The 21,790-nt window shown below is 48.8% G+C and overlaps 1 protein-coding gene across 4 annotated transcripts in view; it reads right to left on the bottom strand.

The window, feature by feature from the left end:
- Positions 1-2,400: 2,400 nt before the first annotated feature.
- LOC115075708 overlaps positions 2,401-21,790 on the bottom strand; it is a gene marked incomplete at its 3' end in the record, with an annotated part of 78,169 nt that continues 58,779 nt past the window's right edge. For all 4 annotated transcript variants that reach the window (XM_029576352.1, XM_029576350.1, XM_029576349.1 and 1 more), the window contains 3 exon segments: positions 2,401-2,493; positions 3,909-4,208; positions 13,632-13,985. In XM_029576352.1, the coding sequence (XP_029432212.1) occupies positions 2,401-2,493; positions 3,909-4,208; positions 13,632-13,985 (747 nt within the window).

The raw sequence follows: 21,790 nt of genomic DNA, 5'->3' as shown, positions 1-21,790 counted from the left end.
ACACACACACACACACACTAACCCCGGCCTGAGGGGAGGGCAGGTCTCCTTTATTACTACACACACACACACACACACACACACTAACCCCGGCCTGAGGGGAGGGCAGGTCTCCTTTATTACTACACACACACACACACACACACTAACCCCGGCCTGAGGGGAGGGCAGGTCTCCTTTATTACTACACACACACACACACACACTAACCCCGGCCTGAGGGGAGGGCAGGTCTCCTTTATTACTACACACACACACACACACACACACACTAACCCCGGCCTGAGGGGAGGGCAGGTCTCCTTTATTACTACACACACACACACACACTAACCCCAGACTGAGGGGAGGGCAGGTCTCCTTTATTACTACTACACACACACAACTAACCCCAGCCTGAGGGGAGGGCAGGTCTCCTTTATTACTACACACACACACACACTAACCCCAGACTGAGGGGAGGGCAGGTCTCCTTTATTACTACACAAACACACACAACTAACCCCAGCCTGAGGGGAGGGCAGGTCTCCTTTATTACTACTACACACACACAACTAACCCCAGCCTGAGGGGAGGGCAGGTCTCCTTTATTACTACTACACACACACTAACCCCAGCCTGAGGGGAGGGCAGGTCTCCTTTATTACTACACACACACTAACCCCAGCCTGAGGGGAGGGCAGGTCTCCTTTATTACTACACAAACACACACAACTAACCCCAGCCTGAGGGGAGGGCAGGTCTCCTTTATTACTACTACACACACACAACTAACCCCAGCCTGAGGGGAGGGCAGTCTCCTTTATTACTACTACACACACACTAACCCCAGCCTGAGGGGAGGGCAGGGTCTCCTTTATTACTACACACACACTAACCCCAGACTGAGGGGAGGGCAGGTCTCCTTTATTACTACACAAACACACACAACTAACCCCAGCCTGAGGGGAGGGCAGGTCTCCTTTATTACTACACAAACACACACAACTAACCCCAGCCTGAGGGAGGGCAGGTCTCCTTTATTACTACACAAACACACACAACTAACCCCAGCCTGAGGGGAGGGCAGGTCTCCTTTATTACTACACACACACTAACCTCAGCCTGAGGGGAGGGCAGGTCTCCTTTATTACTACACACACACTAACCCCAGCCTGAGGGGAGGGCAGGTCTCCTTTATTACTACACACACACACACTAACCTCAGCCTGAGGGGAGGGCAGGTCTCCTTTATTACTACACACACACTAACCCCAGCCTGAGGGGAGGGCAGGTCTCCTTTATTACTACACACACACACACACACACACACACACACTAACCTCAGCCTGAGGGGAGGGCAGGTCTCCTTTATTACTACACACACACTAACCTCAGCCTGAGGGGAGGGCAGGTCTCCTTTATTACTACACACACACACACACACACACTAACCCCAGCCTGAGGGGAGGGCAGGTCTCCTTTATCACTACACACACACACACAACTAACCCCAGCCTGAGGGGAGGGCAGGTCTCCTTTATCACTACACACACACACACACACACACACACCTCAGCCTGAGGGGAGGGCAGGTCTCCTTTATCACTACACACACACACACACAACTAACCCCAGCCTGAGGGGAGGGCAGGTCTCCTTTATCACTACACACACACACACACAACTAACCCCAGCCTGAGGGGAGGGCAGGTCTCCTTTATCACTACACACACACACACACACACTAACCCCAGCCTGAGGGAAGGGCAGGTCTCCTTTATCACTACACACACACACACACACACACACACACAACTAACCCCAGCCTGAGGGGAGGGCAGGTCTCCTTTATCACTACACACACACACACACACACACTAACCTCAGCCTGAGGGGAGGGCAGGTCTCCTTTATCACTACACACACACACACACACACACACTAACCCCAGCCTGAGGGAAGGGCAGGTCTCCTTTATCACTACACACACACACACACACACACACACAACTAACCCCAGCCTGAGGGGAGGGCAGGTCTCCTTTATCACTACACACACACACACACACTAACCCCAGCCTGAGGGAAGGGCAGGTCTCCTTTATTATTACACACACACACACACACTAACCTCAGCCTGAGGGGAGGGCAGGTCTCCTTTATCACTACACACACACACACACACACACACACACACACACACAACTAACCCCAGCCTGAGGGGAGGGCAGGTCTCCTTTATCACTACACACACACACACACACACTGGCCCCAGCCTGAGGGGAGGGTAGGTCTCCTTTATTACTACACATACACACACACACACTGGCCCCAGCCTGAGGGGAGGGTAGGTCTCCTTTTCAGCATTATAGGCTAATATATCTGCCACTTAGATTACTTAATCCCAAATGCTCTGACCTGTGACTAGAAAGCTCAGGGTGGTACCACACACCAGGAAGAGTTTCACAATATTCAGATACTCAATCAGCTGGAATGACTTCTTTGGGAAATCTGGAATGAAAAAAAAATACATGGAAAATGAAAAATCCATATTAATCCAAGCTAGCTGTCTCTCCTTTTCCCTAACGAGAAGAATTTAAACTTATCTATGGAAGTTCCTTGCATCCAAACTGCATCCCTAGGCAATAATACTAAAGAAATATTCCGACAGCCACCTCTGGAGCGGATGACTGTCTGAAGCACGGGGCAAATTTCAAAGTGAGAAGCAGCAAAGCCATTATTATTCCTCTCCATAGTTATAGGTAGATAAACTGAGGCAAAGAGAGAGATCTACCATTATTACTGTCAAATTAATCTTTCAAATGATAAAAGTGCTTTGTTAAATCACGCCTGATGTGTGCCGATTTGGCAATGGCGCCATCTTGTGGCCATAGTGCAGACTATGGGGCTCTATTTCTTGTGCATTTTATTTATTTATTTATTTATTTATTTATTTAAAAGTTTTTATATACCGACATTCATCAATGATATCACATCGGTTCACAGCGTAACATAAAACTAGTGCCTGTAGCGGCGCTTTACATCGAACAAGTTTAACATAATACAATTAAAACATATTGAAACATAATAACTAGAGAGTAAAGGGAAAGGTGGGGAAAGGGAAAGGTGGGGAAAGGGAAAGGTGTTCCCTCTGAATGTTTACTCAAAAAAAAAAAAAGCCAATACATACAATTCAGTTCTCTGAATCTTTGATTTGTGTATACAAGGCTGTGTGTGCTGCCACTGAATTTCTTTTCTCCTAAATACTGATTGAAGATTTTCTAAAGGTTAGGAGCCCTGCCTCCTAACCTTTAGAAAAAGACTCAAGACTTGGCTGTTTATGCACGCTTTCCCGGACTTAAATTAACGCACCTCGCCATCAACATATCCAACACAGCAGCTGTACCTCTTCTCCTTGTATATAATTTAGTCTCTACTAAACTAACTTTATTTCCTCTGCTCCCAGTTCAATAGCCCTTGTTAATTGTAACTGCTTTTCTTCGACACGTTATTTCTGTTTTTGATGTATTTACCGCACCCCTGTTTATATGTAAACCAGCATGATGTGGTCGTTTCATGAATGCCGGTATATAAAAACCTTGCTGACTGTTCTCTCAGCAATGTCACGATGCCGTTTGTGACATCACAGTCCTGGCGTCCCAGCCTTCCAGCCATGCATGCTCTCTCCACTAATGTCGTCACAATGCAGTGTGTGTGTGACATCACAAGCACTACATCCCAGGATTCTCCCGCCTGATTCTATGGGAAGACAATCCACTACACAGGGGCTGATAACGGACAATACTATAAAGGTAGAAACACAGACAAAACTAAATGGAGTACCTACAACACTCTTAAAACTGATTATGGTGAGAAGAAAGGGCGATCTAAACTCTATTCCTGTTTCCACCAATGGAGGTACTCACAGTAAGTGTAGTTTGTGTGAAGGGGCTTGGAGAGGGAGGGGTGCTCCACGCTGCAGGTGAAGGTTATACTCTGCAGGGTCTTCAGCGGTGCGGAAAGCACCAGGAAACTGGAGAGCTGGGGGAGCCCATCCTTCAGCTCACATTCCTCCAGTGGAGGAGAAGCCGGGAGTGGGGGGCCACTGCTCCGCCAGGTCAGCTGGGCCGCAGATGGGTAGAATCCCCCGGTTCTGCATACCAGGGTCCACTTCTCTTCCGGCTGGGTCACCAGTTGCAGGAACACAGTTGGCTGTGAAGGTGGAACTGAGGGGAAATGGAGAAGTCAAGAAGGACATTGGATTAAATCAGAGAGACCATGACCTTATATCTGTCAGCAGTGTGACAAGATAGAGAGATGTGTGCATCCAGCCTAAACACTTACTAATGATGGCAGAAAAGGACCAAATGGCCCATCCAGTCTGCCCAGCAAGCAGGTTACTCCCACGTTTCTCTTAAGGGTAGTATCTGCTGCCCTGAGCCCTATAACCCATAAAAATGTACTGCTAGCAACATTTTTACTGTGCTAGGAGCCTTCCTGAAAATTCAGACAGTGCCGCTTGACGTGCTTTGTATGGACTTGGCCAAAGAAGCAGTCCTGTGCTTTTTCCCTTATGTCTGCTTTGCAGTACCCCAGACTACAGAAATCAGGACCCATGCTGACTGAATCCAATTCCTCCCCTCCCCCTCCCCCACTGTCAAAGCAGAGAGCAATGATAAGCGTCTCCTTCTTTGGCTCCATGGCAGACTTCCTGGTCTGAAGTCAGAAGGAAAGAAAATTGGCTCTTACCTGCTAATTTCCATTCCTGTAGAACCACGGATCAGTCCAGACACCTGGGTTATGCCTCCCTTCCAGCAGATGGAGACAGAGAAAGTTTCAGAGGCTCCGCCTCAAAGCCTGGGGTGGCACCTGTGACTCTTCAGTATTGATCAGTACCCAAGCCCAGCAACACTGAAAAACAAACCAAATTGAACACTAAACCCTTTCCCTCCCGAACGAGCAGGGGAGTAGGAACAATTGAACAAAAGGAGTAACTGGTTGTCTAATTATCTGCAGCACCTATGCCAAACCTCAATGAAGAGAGAGAGAGCGACATCAGAAATCGAGCGGACTCTCCAAAGATGCCAACCTCCTATAGGGGTGGGCGTCTGGACTGATCCGTGGTACTAGAAGAACGAAAATTAGCAGGTAAGACCCAATTTTCTTTTCCCTGTACGTACCCGGATCAGTCCAGACACCTGGGATGTACCCAAGCTTCCTCTAATGAGGGTGGGACATGGAGAGTCCTGCTCGAAGCCCACTCTCCCCAAAATGACCGACGCCCGGAGCCCGGACGTCCAACTGGTAGTGTCTAGCAAAGGTGTGTAAGAATTTCCAGATGGCCGCCCAGCTGGCATTCAGCCCAGGAAGCTGCCTGGGAACATGGAGAATGAGCCCGCAAACCTTCCGGAACCAGGCGACCACGGCCGATATAAGAAGATGCAATATTAGCCTCCTTGAGCCACCTCACTATGGTGGCCTTCAAAGCTTGGTGCCCCTTCCTCGGTCCATGCCATAGAACGAAAAGATGATCGGACAAGCAAAAACTATTAGTGTCCTCCAGATACCGCAGGATAGCCCGCCTGACATCTAGGTGTCTCAAATCCCTAGCCTGTGAGGACGTAAGGTCCAGGTCTGTAAAGGCAGGGAGGTCCACAGACTGACACATGAAAATTAGAGACTACCTTGGGCAAGAATGACGGAACCTTTCTCAATGACACCCCTGAGTCAGGAATTCGCAGGAACGGTTCCCTGCAGGACAATGCCTGAAGCTCTGAAACCCTTGGACTGAGCAAATGGCCATTAAGAAGACCACCTTCAGCGTGAGGTCTTTTAAGATGGTTCGCACAGGGCCCTAAGGACTAGGTTCAAGCTCCAGGAAGGACACACTCTGTGAACTGGAGGGCGCTCTGAGGAAACGGGCAACATCTGGATGAGCGGCGAGGGTGGACCCGGGAATGTGACCCCTCAGACACCCCAGTGCTGCCACCTGGACTTGCAAGGAGTTGAACGATAATCCCTTTGTTAGCCCATCCTGCAAGAAGGAGAGAACCGAAAACACCGAAGCCCCGCGAGGGTCAAGACCCTGCGGCCTGCACCAGAACTCGAACAATATAAGAACATAAAAAATTGCCATGCTGGGTCAGACCAAGGGTCCATCAAGCCCAGCATCCTGTTTCCAACAGAGGCCAAACCAGGCCACAAGAACCTGGCAATTACCCAAACACCAAGAAGAACCCATGCTACTGATGCAATTAATAGCAGTGGCTATTCCCTAAGTAAACTTGATTAATAGCCGTTAATGGACTTCTCCTCCAAGAACTTATCCAAACCTTTTTTGAACCCAGCTACACTAACTGCACTAACCACATCCTCTGGCAACAAATTCCAGAGCTTTAATGTGCGTTGAGTGAAAGAGAATTTTCTCCGATTAGTCTTAAATATGCTACTTGCTAACTTCATGGAATGCCCCCTAGTCCTTCTATTATCCGAAAGGGTAAATAACCAATTCACATCTACTCATTCAAGACCTCTCATGATCTTAAAGACCTCCATCATATCCCCCCTCATCCGACTCTTCTCCAAGCTGATAACCTCTTCAGCCTTTTCTCATAGGGGAGCTGTTCCATCCCCTTTATCATTTTGGTTGCCCTTCTCTGTACCTTCTCCATCACAACTATATCTTTTTTGAGATGCGGCGACCAGAATTGTACACAGTATTCAAGGTGTGGTCTCACCATGGGGCGATATAGAGGCATTATGACATTTTCCGTTTTATTAACCATTCTCTTTCTAATAATTCCTAACATTCTGTTTGCTTTTTTGACTGCCGCAGCACACTGAGCCGACGATTTTAAAGTATTATCCACTATGATACCTAGATCTTTTTCCTGGGTAGTAGCTCCTAATATGGAACCTAACATTGTGTAACTACAGCAAGGATTATTTTTCCCTATATGCAACACCTTGCACTTGTCCACATTAAATTTCATCTGCCATTTGGATGCCCAATCTTCCAGTCTGCAAGGTCCTCCTGCAATGTATCACAATGCGCTTGTGATTTAACTACTCTGAACAATTTTGTATCATCCGCAAATTTGATAACCTTACTCGTCGTATTCCTTTCCAGATCATTTATATATATATTGAAAAGCACTGGTCCAAGTACAGATCCCTGAGGCACTCCACTGTTTACCCTTTTCCACTGAGAAAATTGACCATTTAATCCTACTCTCTGTTTCCTGTCTTTTAACCAGTTTGTAATCCACGAAAGGACATCGCCACCTATCCCATGACTTTTTACTTTTCCTAGAAGCCTCTCATGAGGAACTTTGTCAAACGCCTTCTGAAAATCAAAATACACTACGTCTACCGGTTCACCTTTATCCACATGTTTATTAACCCCTTCAAAAAAATAAAGCAGATTTTTTAGTCAAGACTTCCCTTGGGTAAATCCGTGTTGACTGTGTCACATTAAACCATGTCTTTCTATATGCTCTACGATTTTGATCTTGAGAATAGTTTCCACTATTTTTCCCGGCACTGAAGTCAGGCTCACTGGTCTATAGTTACCCGGATCGCCCCTGGAGCTTTTTTGAAATATTGGGGTTACATTGGCCACCTATCCCATGTCTTTTTACTTTTCCTAGAAGCCTCTCATGAGGAACCTTGTCAAACACCTTCTGAAAATCCAAGTATACTATATCTACCGGTTCACCTTTATCCACATGTTTATTAACTCCTTGAAAAAAGTGAAGCAGATTTGTGAGGCAAGACTTGTCCTGGGTAAAGCCATGCTGACTTTGTTCCATTAAACCATATCTTTCTATATGTTCTGTGATTTTGATGTTTAGAACACTTTCTACTATTTTCCCGGCACTGGTCAGGCTAACCGGTCTATAGTTACCCGGATCGCCCCTGGAGCCTTTTTTAAATATTGGGGTTACATTGGCTACCTTCCACAGACTTGACTGTACGCCATGGAGGTGGAGGGCTTACGTGCCCTCAAGAGGATAGAGATGACAGACTCTGGATAGCCTTTCTTCCTCAGTTGCCTCCTCTCAAAAGCCAAGCCGCTAGACAAAAGCGATCCGCCTGATCGAAAAATATAGGCCCTTGAATAAGGAGATTCAGTAGGTTGTTGAACTGCAGAGGCCCGTCGACCGCCAGTTTGATTAGATCCGCAAACCATGGGCGATGTGGCCACTCCGGAGCCACGAGGATTACAGGGTCCGGGTGAGCCTCTATTCTCCTGATCACCTTGCCTAGGAGGGGCCACGGTGGGAACACATACAGGAGAACTTATCAAGGCCTGGCTTCTGCCCCGTGCTCTCTTCTGCAGCGTTCAAGCGAGTCGCCATCAGATCTATGTGAGGGATCTCCCTCTTGTGAGAGTTCAATTCCATCGCGCTGTCCGCCAACTCCCATTCTCCAGGGTCCAGTTGGCGATGGCTGAGGAAATCTGCCTGCACATTGGTGGTTCCTGCTATGTGTGTTGCCACTAGCATCTTCAAAGGATGTTCCGCCCAGATTATCAGCATGTGTGCTTCGAGAGCCACCGGCTGGCTCTTGGTACCGCCCTGCTGATTGATGTAGGCCACTGTCGTCGCATTGTCCGACAGAACTCGGACCGCTTGGTTGTGCAGGAGTGGGAGAAAATGCTCGAGCGCTAACCTCACCACTCGCGTCTCCAGACGATTGATCGACCAAGTCGCTTTCACCGCTGACCAACAACCTTGAGGCACTTGCGAATGGCATACAGCTCCCACCCGGAGAGAATGGCATCGGTGGTCACCACCATCCACCGTGGGATTTCGAGGTCCACCCTGCGTTCCACCCGGAGTCAACCACCAGCCAAGGCTGGATCTGGCGACATCCGGAAGTGGGAGCTGGAGATGAAATTGTTCTGACAATGGATTCCAGCGGGAGAGCAAGGCACTCTGCAGGAGCCTCATGTGAGCGAACACCCATGGCACCAGCTCCAAGGTCAAAACCATGGAGCCGAGAACCTGGAGATAGTCCCAGGCCCTGGGCACTCTGCTTTGCAACAGGAGCCGTACTTGGGCGTGCAACTTGCAGCTCCTCTCCTCCAAAGGAAAACCTTGCCCAGGCGAGTATCGAATCGGGCCCCCAGAAACTCCAGAATTTGAGACTGAGACAGATGACTCTTGGCTAGGTTGACAACCCAACCCAGAGAGCACAGTCACAGGAGCACCGACACCACCGCCTGAGAGCACTGCTGTTCTGATTTTGCCCGAATCAGCCAGTCGTTCAAGTAGGGATGGACTAAGAGCCTGTCCTTTCTGAGAGCCGCTGCCACCACGACCATTACTTTGGTGAAAGTTCTCGGGGCTGTGGCCAGGCCAAAGGGCAGGGCACAGAACTGAAAATGTTGACCCAGAATCATAAATCTGAGGGACCACTGATGATCCTTGCGGTTCCCTATATGCAGGTATGCCTCCGTTACATCCAGAGATGCTAGGAACTCTCCCTTTCGCACCACTGCGATGATGGACCAAAGGGTTTCCATATGAAACCGGGGTACCCTCAGGGTTCGGTTGACTTGTTTCAAGTCCAGGATAGGTCTGAAGCTTCCTTCCTTCTTCGGTACCACGAAATAAATTGAGTACCCTCCCTCGATCCTGCTCCTAGATGGGGACTGGCTCGATGGCCCCAAGCTTCTGGAGCGTTTGAAGAGTCTGATGTACCACTTGTTACTTTGCAGGGGAACTGCAGGGCGACATCAGGAACAGGTCTCTTAGTGGGCAAGCAAACTGTAACGCGTAACCTTGACGGATCACACTTAAAACCCACTGGTTCGATGTGATGTGGACCCACTCCTGGTAGAAAATAGCCAATCAGCACCTGATGTGTGGAACAGAGGAGTGGGCCAGCGGTATCTCATTGTGTAGACTTAAGTCCGCCAACTCCTTGGGAGGAGCCATCCCTGGATGATCTGCGGCCACGAAAGGACTGAGACCAAGAGGGAGTCCTTCCCGAGGGCTGGCGGTGACCAGAGACTAGAGCCCTGCTCTGACGAAAACGTCACTAACTCCGGTAGCGAGGACTAGTCGGGAAACCCTTGGGAGCTCGTGGTTTGTCCTCCGGGAGTTTATGTGCCTTCTTATCCCCCGGATTCTTAATCAGCTGCTCCAGATCCTCTCCAAAAAGGAGCTTCCCTTTAAACGGAAGGGCCCCGAGTTGTGCCTTTGACGACACGTCAGCCGCCCATTTACAGAGCATTAAAAGCCTCCGAGCTGACACCGCTGAGGCCAAAGTCCTGGAGGAAATGCGAAGGTGGTCATACAGGGCATCGGCACCATAAGCCACGGCTGCCTCCAATCTTTCCACCTGTTGTGCCTCTGGGGGGAGGACATCCAGGGTGCTCTGTAACTGTTGCACCCACCGGAGGCTTGCCCACAGCATATAACTGCTGCAGATGGCCGCTTGAATGCCGAAAGCCAAGTCCTCGAATATTCGTTTGAGAAGGACCTCCAGCTTCTGATCCTGCAGATCTTTCAAAGCCGTCGCTCCGGCGACAGGAATGGTAGTCCACTTTGTGACCAGCGAGACCGAGGCGTCGACTTTCGGAACCTTCAGGAGCTCCAACTATCTTCTGGCAAAGGATAGAGCTTGTCCATCACCCTGCTAACCTTGAGGCCTGCCTCCGGGAAGTCCCATTCCCAGATCATAAGCTGCTTCATCAACTCATGTAGGGGAAAAGTCGCAGGTGGACCCCGTAAGGCTGCCAAAACTGGATCCACGGTTTTCGGGCTTGGATCTGCCACCTTGGGTTCAATGCCCAGCTCCTCCAGGACATGAGGGATCAATGGAGCAAGTTCATCCCGCTGGAATAAGCACATCACTTTAGGGTTATGCCCCTCCAGGGAAAACCCTGGGCCCCCATCATCATCCGTCCCCTGCACCCCCACAGGGGGAGGAGAAAGATGAGTCTGTCCCCCAGCTAGGTCTGAGGCCTCCAAGGGATCCACTAGCGACTGTGTCTGGGACATGGGGGAATGCATCCTGCGGATACAAGCAGCCGATGCAGCTTCCGGTTTCTTAGGGAGCTCCTGAGGGGGGTCGACCAACGCACCGAGCTCCCGAACCCCTCTCTTGCGGGCACCACTGGCCAAGAAGGCTTGATGCATAAGCAGGATGAATTCTGGGAAAAATCCGGAGGCCCCCAAAGCAGGTCAGACTACTGGGACCTGGTCCTCATCAGAAACCTCTCCCGAGGCCCCCCAAGCCCTATCGGAACTTGAATCGGCGGGAAAAAGCTCTGGGGGGGGGGGGGGGATTTCCCTCCCCCTTTTGTTGCTTCCTCCGCCGCGCAAAAAACTCCCAAGATGGCCACCGTTTCCATGCTAAGCAGGAACATGTCGGCCCGAGGCTCCAACGCAGCCGGCAACGGGCCTGAAGAGGCTTGTGAGCCGGGGACTACCCTAGGAGCACTGGAGGGTCCTTCTGTGGCGGCAGGCGTGACAAATTCCCGCCGCGGCCCGGCTCGGGAGTCTCTCCCCACACGCGGAGCAACGGCTGCCGCGGGGCATCAGAGAAGCGCGGCAAGGTGCGCTAGAAGCACCAGCAGACACCTGGGGGGGGGGGGGGGGCGGGAGAGCGAACCTCGACCCAACACTCACCACCCAAACGATCCCTTGCACGGACGAGCCCCCTCGGCCGTGAGAAAACAGTCCTGCAGCGAGCAGTGCTAGCGTCCTTCTGCCATCTGCTTTTTTTTTTTTTTTTTAACTCACACAGGCCAATACAGTAAAGTCCGCGGGAGAGCGGGAGAACGCCAGTGCGCGCGATTCTGTATTTAAATTAGGCCCGGCGGTAAAAACAGGCGAAAGGAGGCGCTAGGGACACTAGCGCGTCCCTAGCACCCCCTTTTTGACAGGAGCGGCGGCTGTCAGCGGGTTTGACAGCCGACACTCAACCGGCAAAATTGAGCGTCCGGTTTTCGGCCTGACAGCTGCGGGCCGAATTCAAATTTTTATTTTTTTTTACTCTTTGAGACCTCCGACTTAATATCGCCATGATATTAAGTCGGAGGGTGCACAGAAAAGCAGTTTTTACTGCTTTTCTGTGGACTTTCCCGGTGCTGGAAGAAATTAGCGCCTACCTTTGGGCAGGCGCTAATTTCTGAAAGTAAAATGTGCGGCTTGGCTGCACATTTTACTTTCTGTATCCCGCGCGCATACCTAATAGCGCCCTCAACATGCATTTGCATGTTGAGGGCGCTATTAGGTGCCGCGGGTTGGACGCGCGTTTTCCTCCCCTTACTGAATAAGAGGTAAGGGAAAACGCGCGTCCAAGAGGAGCTCCGTTGGAGCTCACTGTATTGTATCGACCTGACAGATAGTAGCAGCAGGGAAGAGAAACACAAGGAGAAATCCCTTCCCTGAGGGTTGGCAGAGGCTGCACAGAGAGGGGAGGGACCTGGTCCCCCAGCTATCACCCCCGGCGCATCAAGGAGCACACTTTTGGGTCACCAACCCCTGCTCATATCCTGCCTACAACCAGGGGGGATCGTCCCACCAGGACCTCTTGACCCCCCTGGCAGACTATTCTTCTCTTCCCAGAAGTTCAATCTTCTATCTTTTTTTTTTTTTTGGATCAGGTACAGAACCACAGGTTTTGCACGACTTCCATCTGCTGGAGACCGAGAAATACTGAAGAGTCACAGGTGGCACACCAGGCTATGAGGCGGAGCCTCTGAAACTTTCTCTGTCTCCATCTGCTCTAAGGGAGGCCAAACCCAGGTGCCTGGACTGATCCGGGTACGTACAGGGAATGCAAGTTCAGGTCCCAGGATCCCCAGTTAGAAAATCAGGCTGTGGTGCTGCAGATTGTTTGAGGGAGCATCAAGCTCTCACAAGAGAGGACTCCGATCCTTCAGCAAAATGCCAGGCTTCACATTTGTTTACACAAAGGGACACTTGGAGTAAGCCGCCCTTTTGCAAATATTAAGGAATGTATAGGTCTATCCCGTAGCTAATTTGCAAAGGGCACCTACCCAGCTAGTCCTCCCTTACAAGTGACTCACTGCGGGTGAAACAGCATGGGCATACATTTCAAAACGCCAATTATGTGCACGGTTTAATGCCCTGGCTCTAATGCATGCCCTGGGGACAGGAGCCCAGCTAAAACTGCACGGACAGGGAAAGCTTGCACTCGAGGGAGGCAATTTCCTAACAGGACAAACCACTCACGGAAAGAACTTGGAATTCTGAGCTCCCCTTACACAGTTTTCTAAATTCAAGCAAGCCAGAAACCGCTAATATTGCCCTCTTAGCAAAATGGTCAAGATAGAAGCACAACTTCAGTATGCTGCTGTAATATTTCAAAACAGTCCGGGCAGTCTTATGCTTCTGCCGAGCGATACAGACAAGACAAAAGCACCCTTTGATAATGGCAAAAGCATCAGGAAGATTACTTTGCTCTTCGGATTTGGGTTGCAAATGACTTCAGGAGAAGCCAGATCAAATTTTCATCCCATGGCATCTATAGCTTTGCGGTTTTTGACTTTCTGTTACAAATCAATAAGTGGCATGAGGCAAAGCCAGGACTGGCGCCGCCTGGAACCCGGCCACCTTCTACCCAGCACGCTGCGTCTGGCGCAGGGCGACGGTAACGATGGGTCCTACCGTACACGACGAGGCGGGTCCCGTTTCCACAGGCCTCCCCTTTATCCCACAGCATGGCTTTGCAGAAGTAGACGCCGGCATCCTCCAGGCTGGTGTTGCTTATCACCAACGACCCATCCCCGTGGTGCACCAGGGTGTCGGGAAAGGCGAACGCGAAACGGGATTTCACGGCCACATGCCGGCCGGCGGCCGGGTCCTCTCCGGGCAGAGCCTTGAGCCAGGACACCGCTCTCTTTCCGAAAGTCTGTGCCCGAGCTCCCGAGGAGAAGATGCAGCCCAGTGTCACCGTGTCCCCCTGATTCACCACCAAGGAGGGAGGGAACTGAACTACGGACAGCTCGCTGCTGCTTTCCACTACAGAGAAAAAAAGAAAGAACAAAATCACAAAATATTTACTGGAAGCGGTGAAGGTTCAGCTAAGTTCAAGACTTGGCTGGACAATCCTGCCCCTTGCAGCAGATAAGTTTTAGCCCAGGAATTCATTTCCTGGCAACATTTTGTCTTTCAGTGGTAAAAGGAGGTGGTGCTGGCGTTGGGCTTCAGATTTATCCAGATAGTGCCAATATTCAGCGCCAACCGGATAAAGCTATCTAGGTAATTTCAGTTGTGCCAGGGGGCTGTTATCTGGATATTTAGGGGGCAAGAGTAACCAGGTACGTTCTGCTTAACATCCAAGTAAAGTTACCCAGCTTTACCCTGCTCCTTGGCTTACTCAGCGTGCACCTCTCCTGCTGCTGGGAATTACCAACCACCGCCAGCAGCCACCGCTGCACGGAAAGATTGCACTTCCTGCTTTTACTTAAAAATAAAAAAAAAATATGGAGCCCACTGGCGAGCCTGCCACTCCTCAGGAGATGAAAACAAATCCACTTGTCAGGGTATCTACAATGAATATGTATGAGCTGAATCTGCATACATTTGATCTAAGAACCACAGCTAATTTGCATGTTTTGATTCCCCATTCCCCGGCCTCAAGAAGCAGAATTAAAAGAGCCCTGCCCTAGCATCATATGAACGAGAGGGCTTGACTGGATGGCTGTCCTGGTCTTCCCCCCACCCCAAGGTCTGCTTGCAAAGGATTCTGGGATTCCTACCCATTTTTTTGAACAGGAAAGGAAGATGCAACCTTAGTTTTGGCTGGGCCACGTTCAACCCTTTGCAGAGGCTTGGGGGGGGGGGGGTGGGGGGTAACCCGCACGGAGCAGCAATTACCACCCTTAAAAAATAAAACCATGCTGGGCAGAGTGGATGGGCCCTTGCGTCTTTTTCTGCCGTCATTTACCGTGTCTCAATCTGTTTGAGCCACAAATGGTACAGAGAAGTTAATATTATCTTTCAAGAGCACAACACCGATTACTTTATCTAAGCTGCAAGAGCAATGCACACTAGTAAATATGTACTGAAAACTCCATGAATCATGCAGGTCAGGTCGAAATTTAAGAGACCAAAAATGCATTCATAGTTTTCTGTTTGCATTGGGAGATACGGGAAAAAAAAAACAAAGGACATTTTTAAGCTAATAAAATGGGAATTTCCCTGAATCGCCGTAAGAAATAAAAAGCTAGCAAACAAACTGAAGGCAACACCATTTTATCGGACTAACGCGATAACATTTGCGCCCTGCCCTGGAGAAGGGTGACGTGCAAACCGCTCTGACCTAACCGCTCCCAAGCTAGGCCCAAACGGCAGGGCTTAGTCCGATAAAAAGGGACGACTGGCCGCAATGTTTGCTGGCCCCTCTCTCTCTCTCTCTGCGCACGCAGGTGGACTCGGCTACCTCATGACACCGTGGTGAGGCTCGCGGGGCACAGAACCTTCTATTTACGGAGTTTGTGTTACAAAACCACAGCCTGAGTTACATGGCTGGAGGAAGACCAGGGGGCCCACCCAGCCCCGATGCCAGGCAGCTCTCTAGGACATCATCCAGGGGAAGGCAAAAAAACCCACAGGCATTTTAGGCAATTGTGCAGCAATGAAAAAATATTTTTTTTTCCCCAACCCTACATAAGGTGATCAGCTTAAAACCACTGGATCGGCACTGCCCCCTCATCACACCCACCAAAATCCTTTTCCTCAAACTCTTTGTGCAGCTTCTTACCGCATTGACTTGGTGTTGTAGCCTTGGGTGTCTCTGCCAGTCAAAGTGCTCCACAGTTTCACCCCTCAGAATGCCATCCAGCAAAGGGAGTGAATGTCCTGCTCTTTAACTTTATAGAGTGCCCACTTTTCTCATCTGGGCCAACAGTCACCTGGGAGACTCCCTAGGGTCCTCTTAAACACCTTTTTATTTATTTTATTTCTAAACCACCTCCCAAACTCAGCCTAGCTACTGCAGAAACATCCATCGGCCAGTGGCCTCTGGAACCCAGCTAACATGGACCCTGACCGCAAGGCACTGCCATCAAGACTGCCACCCACAGCAGCCGTGAACGCTGCCTCCACAGCACCCCACGGCTCCAGTTAGCGTGGACAGCAAAATCCGGGCCCAGGAATCAAACTCTAGTGCTCTGCGTGGCAATGCATAGTGCCTCCCACTGAGACACCAGGCTGGCCCAGCCATCTCCCCATATAAATAACTCCAGCTATGCAGGCACACATTTACAGTGAAACACTGGGTAATTGTATGTGCACGTGGGAGTAAAAATGCATACGCTAGTGTACTTCAACTCTGAGGACTGGCTGAGTACCACAAAAATGGACACGAGAATTTATTCATTTGAAAAATAAAACATGAGTTCGGGACCACATGCACCTGTATGGTTTTGGAAGATCATATACATCTCTGGATATTATCACATTCTTCCAATGCAAACTACCACAGCCTGCAAAGAATCCAGATTCCCCCAGAACATAGAACATAAGAACAGGCCATGCTGGGTCAGACCAAGGGTCCATCAAGCCCAGCATCCTGTTTCCAACAGAGGCCAAAACCAGGCCAGAAGAACCTGGCAATTACCCAAACACTAAGAAGGTCCCATGCTACTGATGCAATTAATAGCAGTGGCTATTCCCTAAGTAAATTTGATTAATAGCCGTTAATGGACTTCTCCTCCAAGAACTTATCCAATCCTTTTTTAAACACAGCTACACTAACTGCACTAACCACATCCTCTGGCAACAAATTCCAGAGTTTAATTGTGCGTTGAGTAAAAAAGAACTTTCTCCGATTAGTTTTAAATGTGCCACATGCTAACTTCATGGAGTGTCCCCTAGTCTTTCTACTATCCGAAAGAGTAAATAACCGATTCACATCTACCCGTTCTAGACCTCATGATTTTAAACACCTCTATCATATCCCCCCTCAGTCATCTCTTCTCCAAGCTGAAAAGCCCTAACCTCTTTAGTCTTTCCTCATAGGGGAGCTGTTCCATTCCCCTTATCATTTTGGTTGCCCTTCTCTGTACCTTCTCCATCGCAATTATATCTTTTTTGAGATGCGGCAACCAGAATTGTACACAGTATTCAAGGTGCGGTCTCACCATGGAGCGATACAGAGGCATTATGACATTTTCCGTTCTATTAACCATTCCCTTCCTAATAATTCCTAACATTCTGTTTGCTTTTTTGACTGCTGCAGCACACTGAGCCGACGATTTTAAAGAGCTCTGCATTTTCACCCGAACAAGAAACTTGCACAGCAGCAAAGGCATTAACTATCAAAATTAAGATCCTGCATTCTGCAAGAATCTGAATTGCGCGTGGCCAAGGCATTTGGCAACAAACATCATTTCCCAAAGTTTTTACAGATAAAACAAGAGAATCTCACACGTAACCCCCCCAGTGCTGCAGGCAAGCGCAGCGATCCCAGGTTTGAGAGTTGCTGGGATGTTTTACCGCACATCTGGGGAAGGCTCACCTGTGCGAGGGCCATTGAACAGTGCCAGAGCGCAGTGCAAGAGCAAGTGCAGGAGGCAGTATCTTCGTGGCGGCATGGTGTTTGCAAAGCAGGCTGCGAGACAGGTCAAGGCTTGACGTTCAGTTATCGGAAGAAGGTTCATTTAATACAGAAGAGTTAAGGAGAGAGGATGTGGGGAGGAAGGCTATGAAAGAGTGGGCTGCACCCTTAAACAGCTTAATAAACCTAAAAAGAGGTCAGATGGGTGGAAGATATTTATATAAACTAAATGAAATAAAATGGGACATTTAACCCTTCCATGCCTAGTAACCTGTTTATTCGTCAACGATTTTCATGAGGGTCCTCTGATATGAGAGCAGATCAGAACCAGGAGACCCATTTAATCTACCAAAGTTACTTATTGCTGCAGTGCCGTAGACTCTGTGACTTTTCACCCAAGGATCCTTTAGTACCTATGGTTAAGCCCCATCTTAAAACTAGAAACGGCATTAAAGTGTTTGAAAGTTTCTTATTCCAGTTATTAGAAACACACACAAGTTGTTAATACTTTCCAAAAGGCAAGAATAAATTGTTTAGTTCAAAACTGTTTTTCGGGAAAAATCTCAATGAATTGTAAAGCATCGCTATCGCCAATTACCAGGACCGCAACAGATCCACGGTTGCCAAACATTTTATGCCAAAGGTTCAGAATGAGAAAAAAAAAAAGTCCCTGTGGACACTTTCTATGTTTACTGACTTACTTGTGTATATAGGACAACAGAAAGGCCACGTGCTGGCCGAAAGGTGGCTGGGACCATGAGGGTAAAGTAATCACAGGTCATCTCTCCCTTACAAAAGGGCCAGAAAGTTCTCAGTTCCACTTTTCCAGCAACAGGTAGCGTTGGTTCCTGGGCGTCGCAGCTCCAGGGATTTAATCCCATAGAGTGGTGCTACGTAATCGTCTCGCCTTGCTTCCCCCTTGAGAAGCCAAGGCTGGTGGACTCTCCATGACAGGAAAGAAGTGCGGGTTAGACAAAACGTCTGTCTGGGCAGAGCGATGGACTAGATGTCAATGGCCTCACGGTCCCCTCTGGCAATGCCTTTCTACGACGCTAGATTTAAATTTTAATTTAAATATAATTTCAGACCTTTCCAGCCGATTAATCACGATGGCTCACAGTATCCAAAGCAACATCTGCCAGCACAAGAACAAGTAAAAGCCTGAGTGATTAAAGGTGAATTTTAAAAGCTTGCATTTATTAGGGGATGCACAAAGATCAGGCTCGCACAAGACGAGATTGTCAGAGCCATCACGATGTGTGCAGCAGAAAGGGGCGAGAACCTGAGATGTCTGCAGAAATACTTATGCAATCCAGCGTGCGCTGAGGCTTCTGCTATGAAAGTTAAAAAATAAAGACAACTAGGCAGATCTGCAGCTTTTGAAAGGTCAGGGATAGCTGGGGGAGGGGGAATGAAGGCTCTTAAACTAGGGGTGTTTGGAAGACCTCTCTCTCAACTGGGGACGAGTTGGTAAAATTAGGAACAGCATCAGCTCGCACCCCTTTTTAAAATCCAAGTTCCGCAGCAGAAGCGGCATTTGCGCCCACTTTGTGGGGCCTTCTTCAAACTCGGCCCACGAGTGCGCGCAGCCAGGCTGTTTCATAAGATGCGGGCACATACACGCGCAAGTTATAAAATAGCTGCATCCCTGGGCGCGCGTACGTGCGCCGGTTTGAAAACGGCCATTCCTACAAAATAAAAACATTAAAAGGTTGGCAGTGAGACACAACCATTTCTCTCTTAAGGTTCTCTCTATGGTACCAGATGATTTCAAGGTCCCTTCCAGTCCTAGGATCCTAGATGATCTTTTGAGACTCCCTTTCAGCCCAATGATTCTAGACAATCTTTCCAGTTTCTTTTTTCTAGGATTGTCGACACAGTTAGTAAATGGTGCTATTTACTGCCAGAAAAAAAACCAGCCGCTGACACTGAACTTGTTGATGCTAGGCCTTTGTTGAACCTAGGAAAGCTGCCTTCCGGGTATAGGCTATGGAGACCGATATCACGTCACTGCCTGGCTGAATTCACATGACCTTTCACCAACCCCATGCAGTTTAACAGAAGCAAATATCACTGCACGCATGTTTCGGCATGACCTAAAAAAAGAGTTTGCAAAGCCCACCATCACCATGACAAAAGGTTTAAGGGCTTTGCCTGGCTGGCTTCCAATCTCTTGATTTTATCGCCTTTGCAAAAGCGATAGACCGCAGGTGGTTTGCTGAAGCATGGGAATAGCGCTGATTAAGCAGAAAAAGAAGATGCACAAGATGGAAACCACCATCAAGACAGCAAATCTGCAAACACTGGCTGCGTGTGCACATATAATAAGGTCATGAGAATCAAAGCCAGGTCAATAATGTGCATGCTATTATAACATTTATTAATGCGGCACAGGAAAAGTACAAGATTCCTATCAAACAGAATTTACATACCATATGGGTGAGAGGAGGGGGGAGTGATACTTACAGGATAAACCGGGGTGGAACAGCTGAAGAAACTGTGTTTCTAGTTTTCCATACCAAGGGCAAAATCAGTTGGAATGTAGATGCAAATGGGAAACCGATTTGGGTTGTACTTATTTAAATAGAGGGAAAAGGATAAATACACTGCCCAGATACAGGACTGCTACTAGCATAGCACGGAGCTAAGAGAATCGTGCCGGAAGCATAGACTTGATATTTTAATATCTTCTCTTTTATCCTGTACCTATTTCTGAACTATTTCCTACTGGACAACATTGGAGTAACCCCATTAAATAAGAATTGGCTACCACCCTCTGAAATGCACTGGAGAATGCTTCTTCTGCCCCTCTTTCTTGCCCCTGCCGATCCCCAGCCCACCCCGATCACATCGGCCCTAGCCGTGCCCTAGGCATCCTGACTCCATCATGCTGCGGGGCTCTGCGTTCTGGAGCTGCCTGGGATCCTGCCTCGGTCAGTCTGCATTGTCTGGAGCGATGGAAGTTTGCAGACAGTGCACCGTCCCACACGTGGCACCCGCAGGTGGCAGCAGACAGCCACCATCCTGCAGCCTAAGCATATTGTAGTTAGATAGAAGATAAACAGTCAGAAGCAGTGAACTTTCTTTCCTAAGCAGGGATTGTGCCTCCGAACATTGTAGTGTGTACTCAGAGGAGAGCACTTCGGCACAATATCTCAGTGTAACAAAGCTCCTATTTACACATAGAATTGTATTGATAATCTCAGAGACGTTATATGACCTTCATATAATAGCACCAGGACTGCACAAATCAGTCTTTTGACTTACATCCTTACATAAGAAAATTGGTTCTTACCTGATAATTTTCGTTCCTGTTGTACCACGGATCAGTCCAGACCATGGGTTATGCCTCCCTTCCAGCAGGTGGAGTCAGAGAGAAACTTGAAAAGCACTCTCACTTAAACTGGTGTGCCTCCTGCATCCCTTCAGTATACAGAGTAGCAAAGCAGAATAATACTAGCAATGAATCAAGAACAGAACTGTAAGAACGTATAAACATGTAACTTTCTTTCTTAGTGTGCTGCAATAACATAACCTGAATATGTGCGTGCGGACTTTTCAAATACAGATCTCCATGTTACCCACTCCTAATCCTTGGGTGGGTGTCTGGACTGATCCGTGGTACTACAGGAACGAAAATTATCAGGTAAGAACCAATTTCTTTTCCCTGTGCATACCCGGATCAGTTCAGACCATGGGATGTACCAAAGCTTCCCTAAACTGGGTAGGACCGTGCGAGTCCCGCGCGCAGTACGCCACTGCCAAAATCTCCAGCAGCCTGAATGTCCAACCAGTAGTGGCGAGCAAATGTGTGGAGCGTCTTCCAAGTAGCCTCTCTGCAAATCTCCTGAGGTGATACCAACTGGCATTCGGCCCACGAAGCTGCCTGAGAGCGGATAGAATTGGCCTTCAGGCCCTCAGGAACAGGTCTGCCTTTGCAAATGTATGCAGAGGAAATGGCTTCTCTCAACCATCTTGCAATCGTCGTTTTAGATGCCTTATGACCCTTCCTGGGGCCGCTCCATAGTACAAATAAATGATCTGAGAGTCTGAAAGAGTTTGTGACTTCTAAGTAACGTAACAAGGATCGCCGAACATCTAACCAACGAAGCTCTCATGCATGTTGCACATCGTTCAACAAATTAGGAAAGGCCAGAAGCTCAACTGATTGACTTAAATGAAAAGAGGATACCACTTTAAGCAAAAAGATGGAACAGTTCGAAGAGACACCCCCGAATCAGAGATCCTCAAAAAAGGTTCCCTA

This window comes from Rhinatrema bivittatum, chromosome 14 (genome assembly GCF_901001135.1).
Source record: "Rhinatrema bivittatum chromosome 14, aRhiBiv1.1, whole genome shotgun sequence".
NCBI classification, from domain to species: Eukaryota; Metazoa; Chordata; class Amphibia; order Gymnophiona; family Rhinatrematidae; genus Rhinatrema; species Rhinatrema bivittatum.
This window is presented reverse-complemented; position numbering and strand designations above follow the sequence as displayed.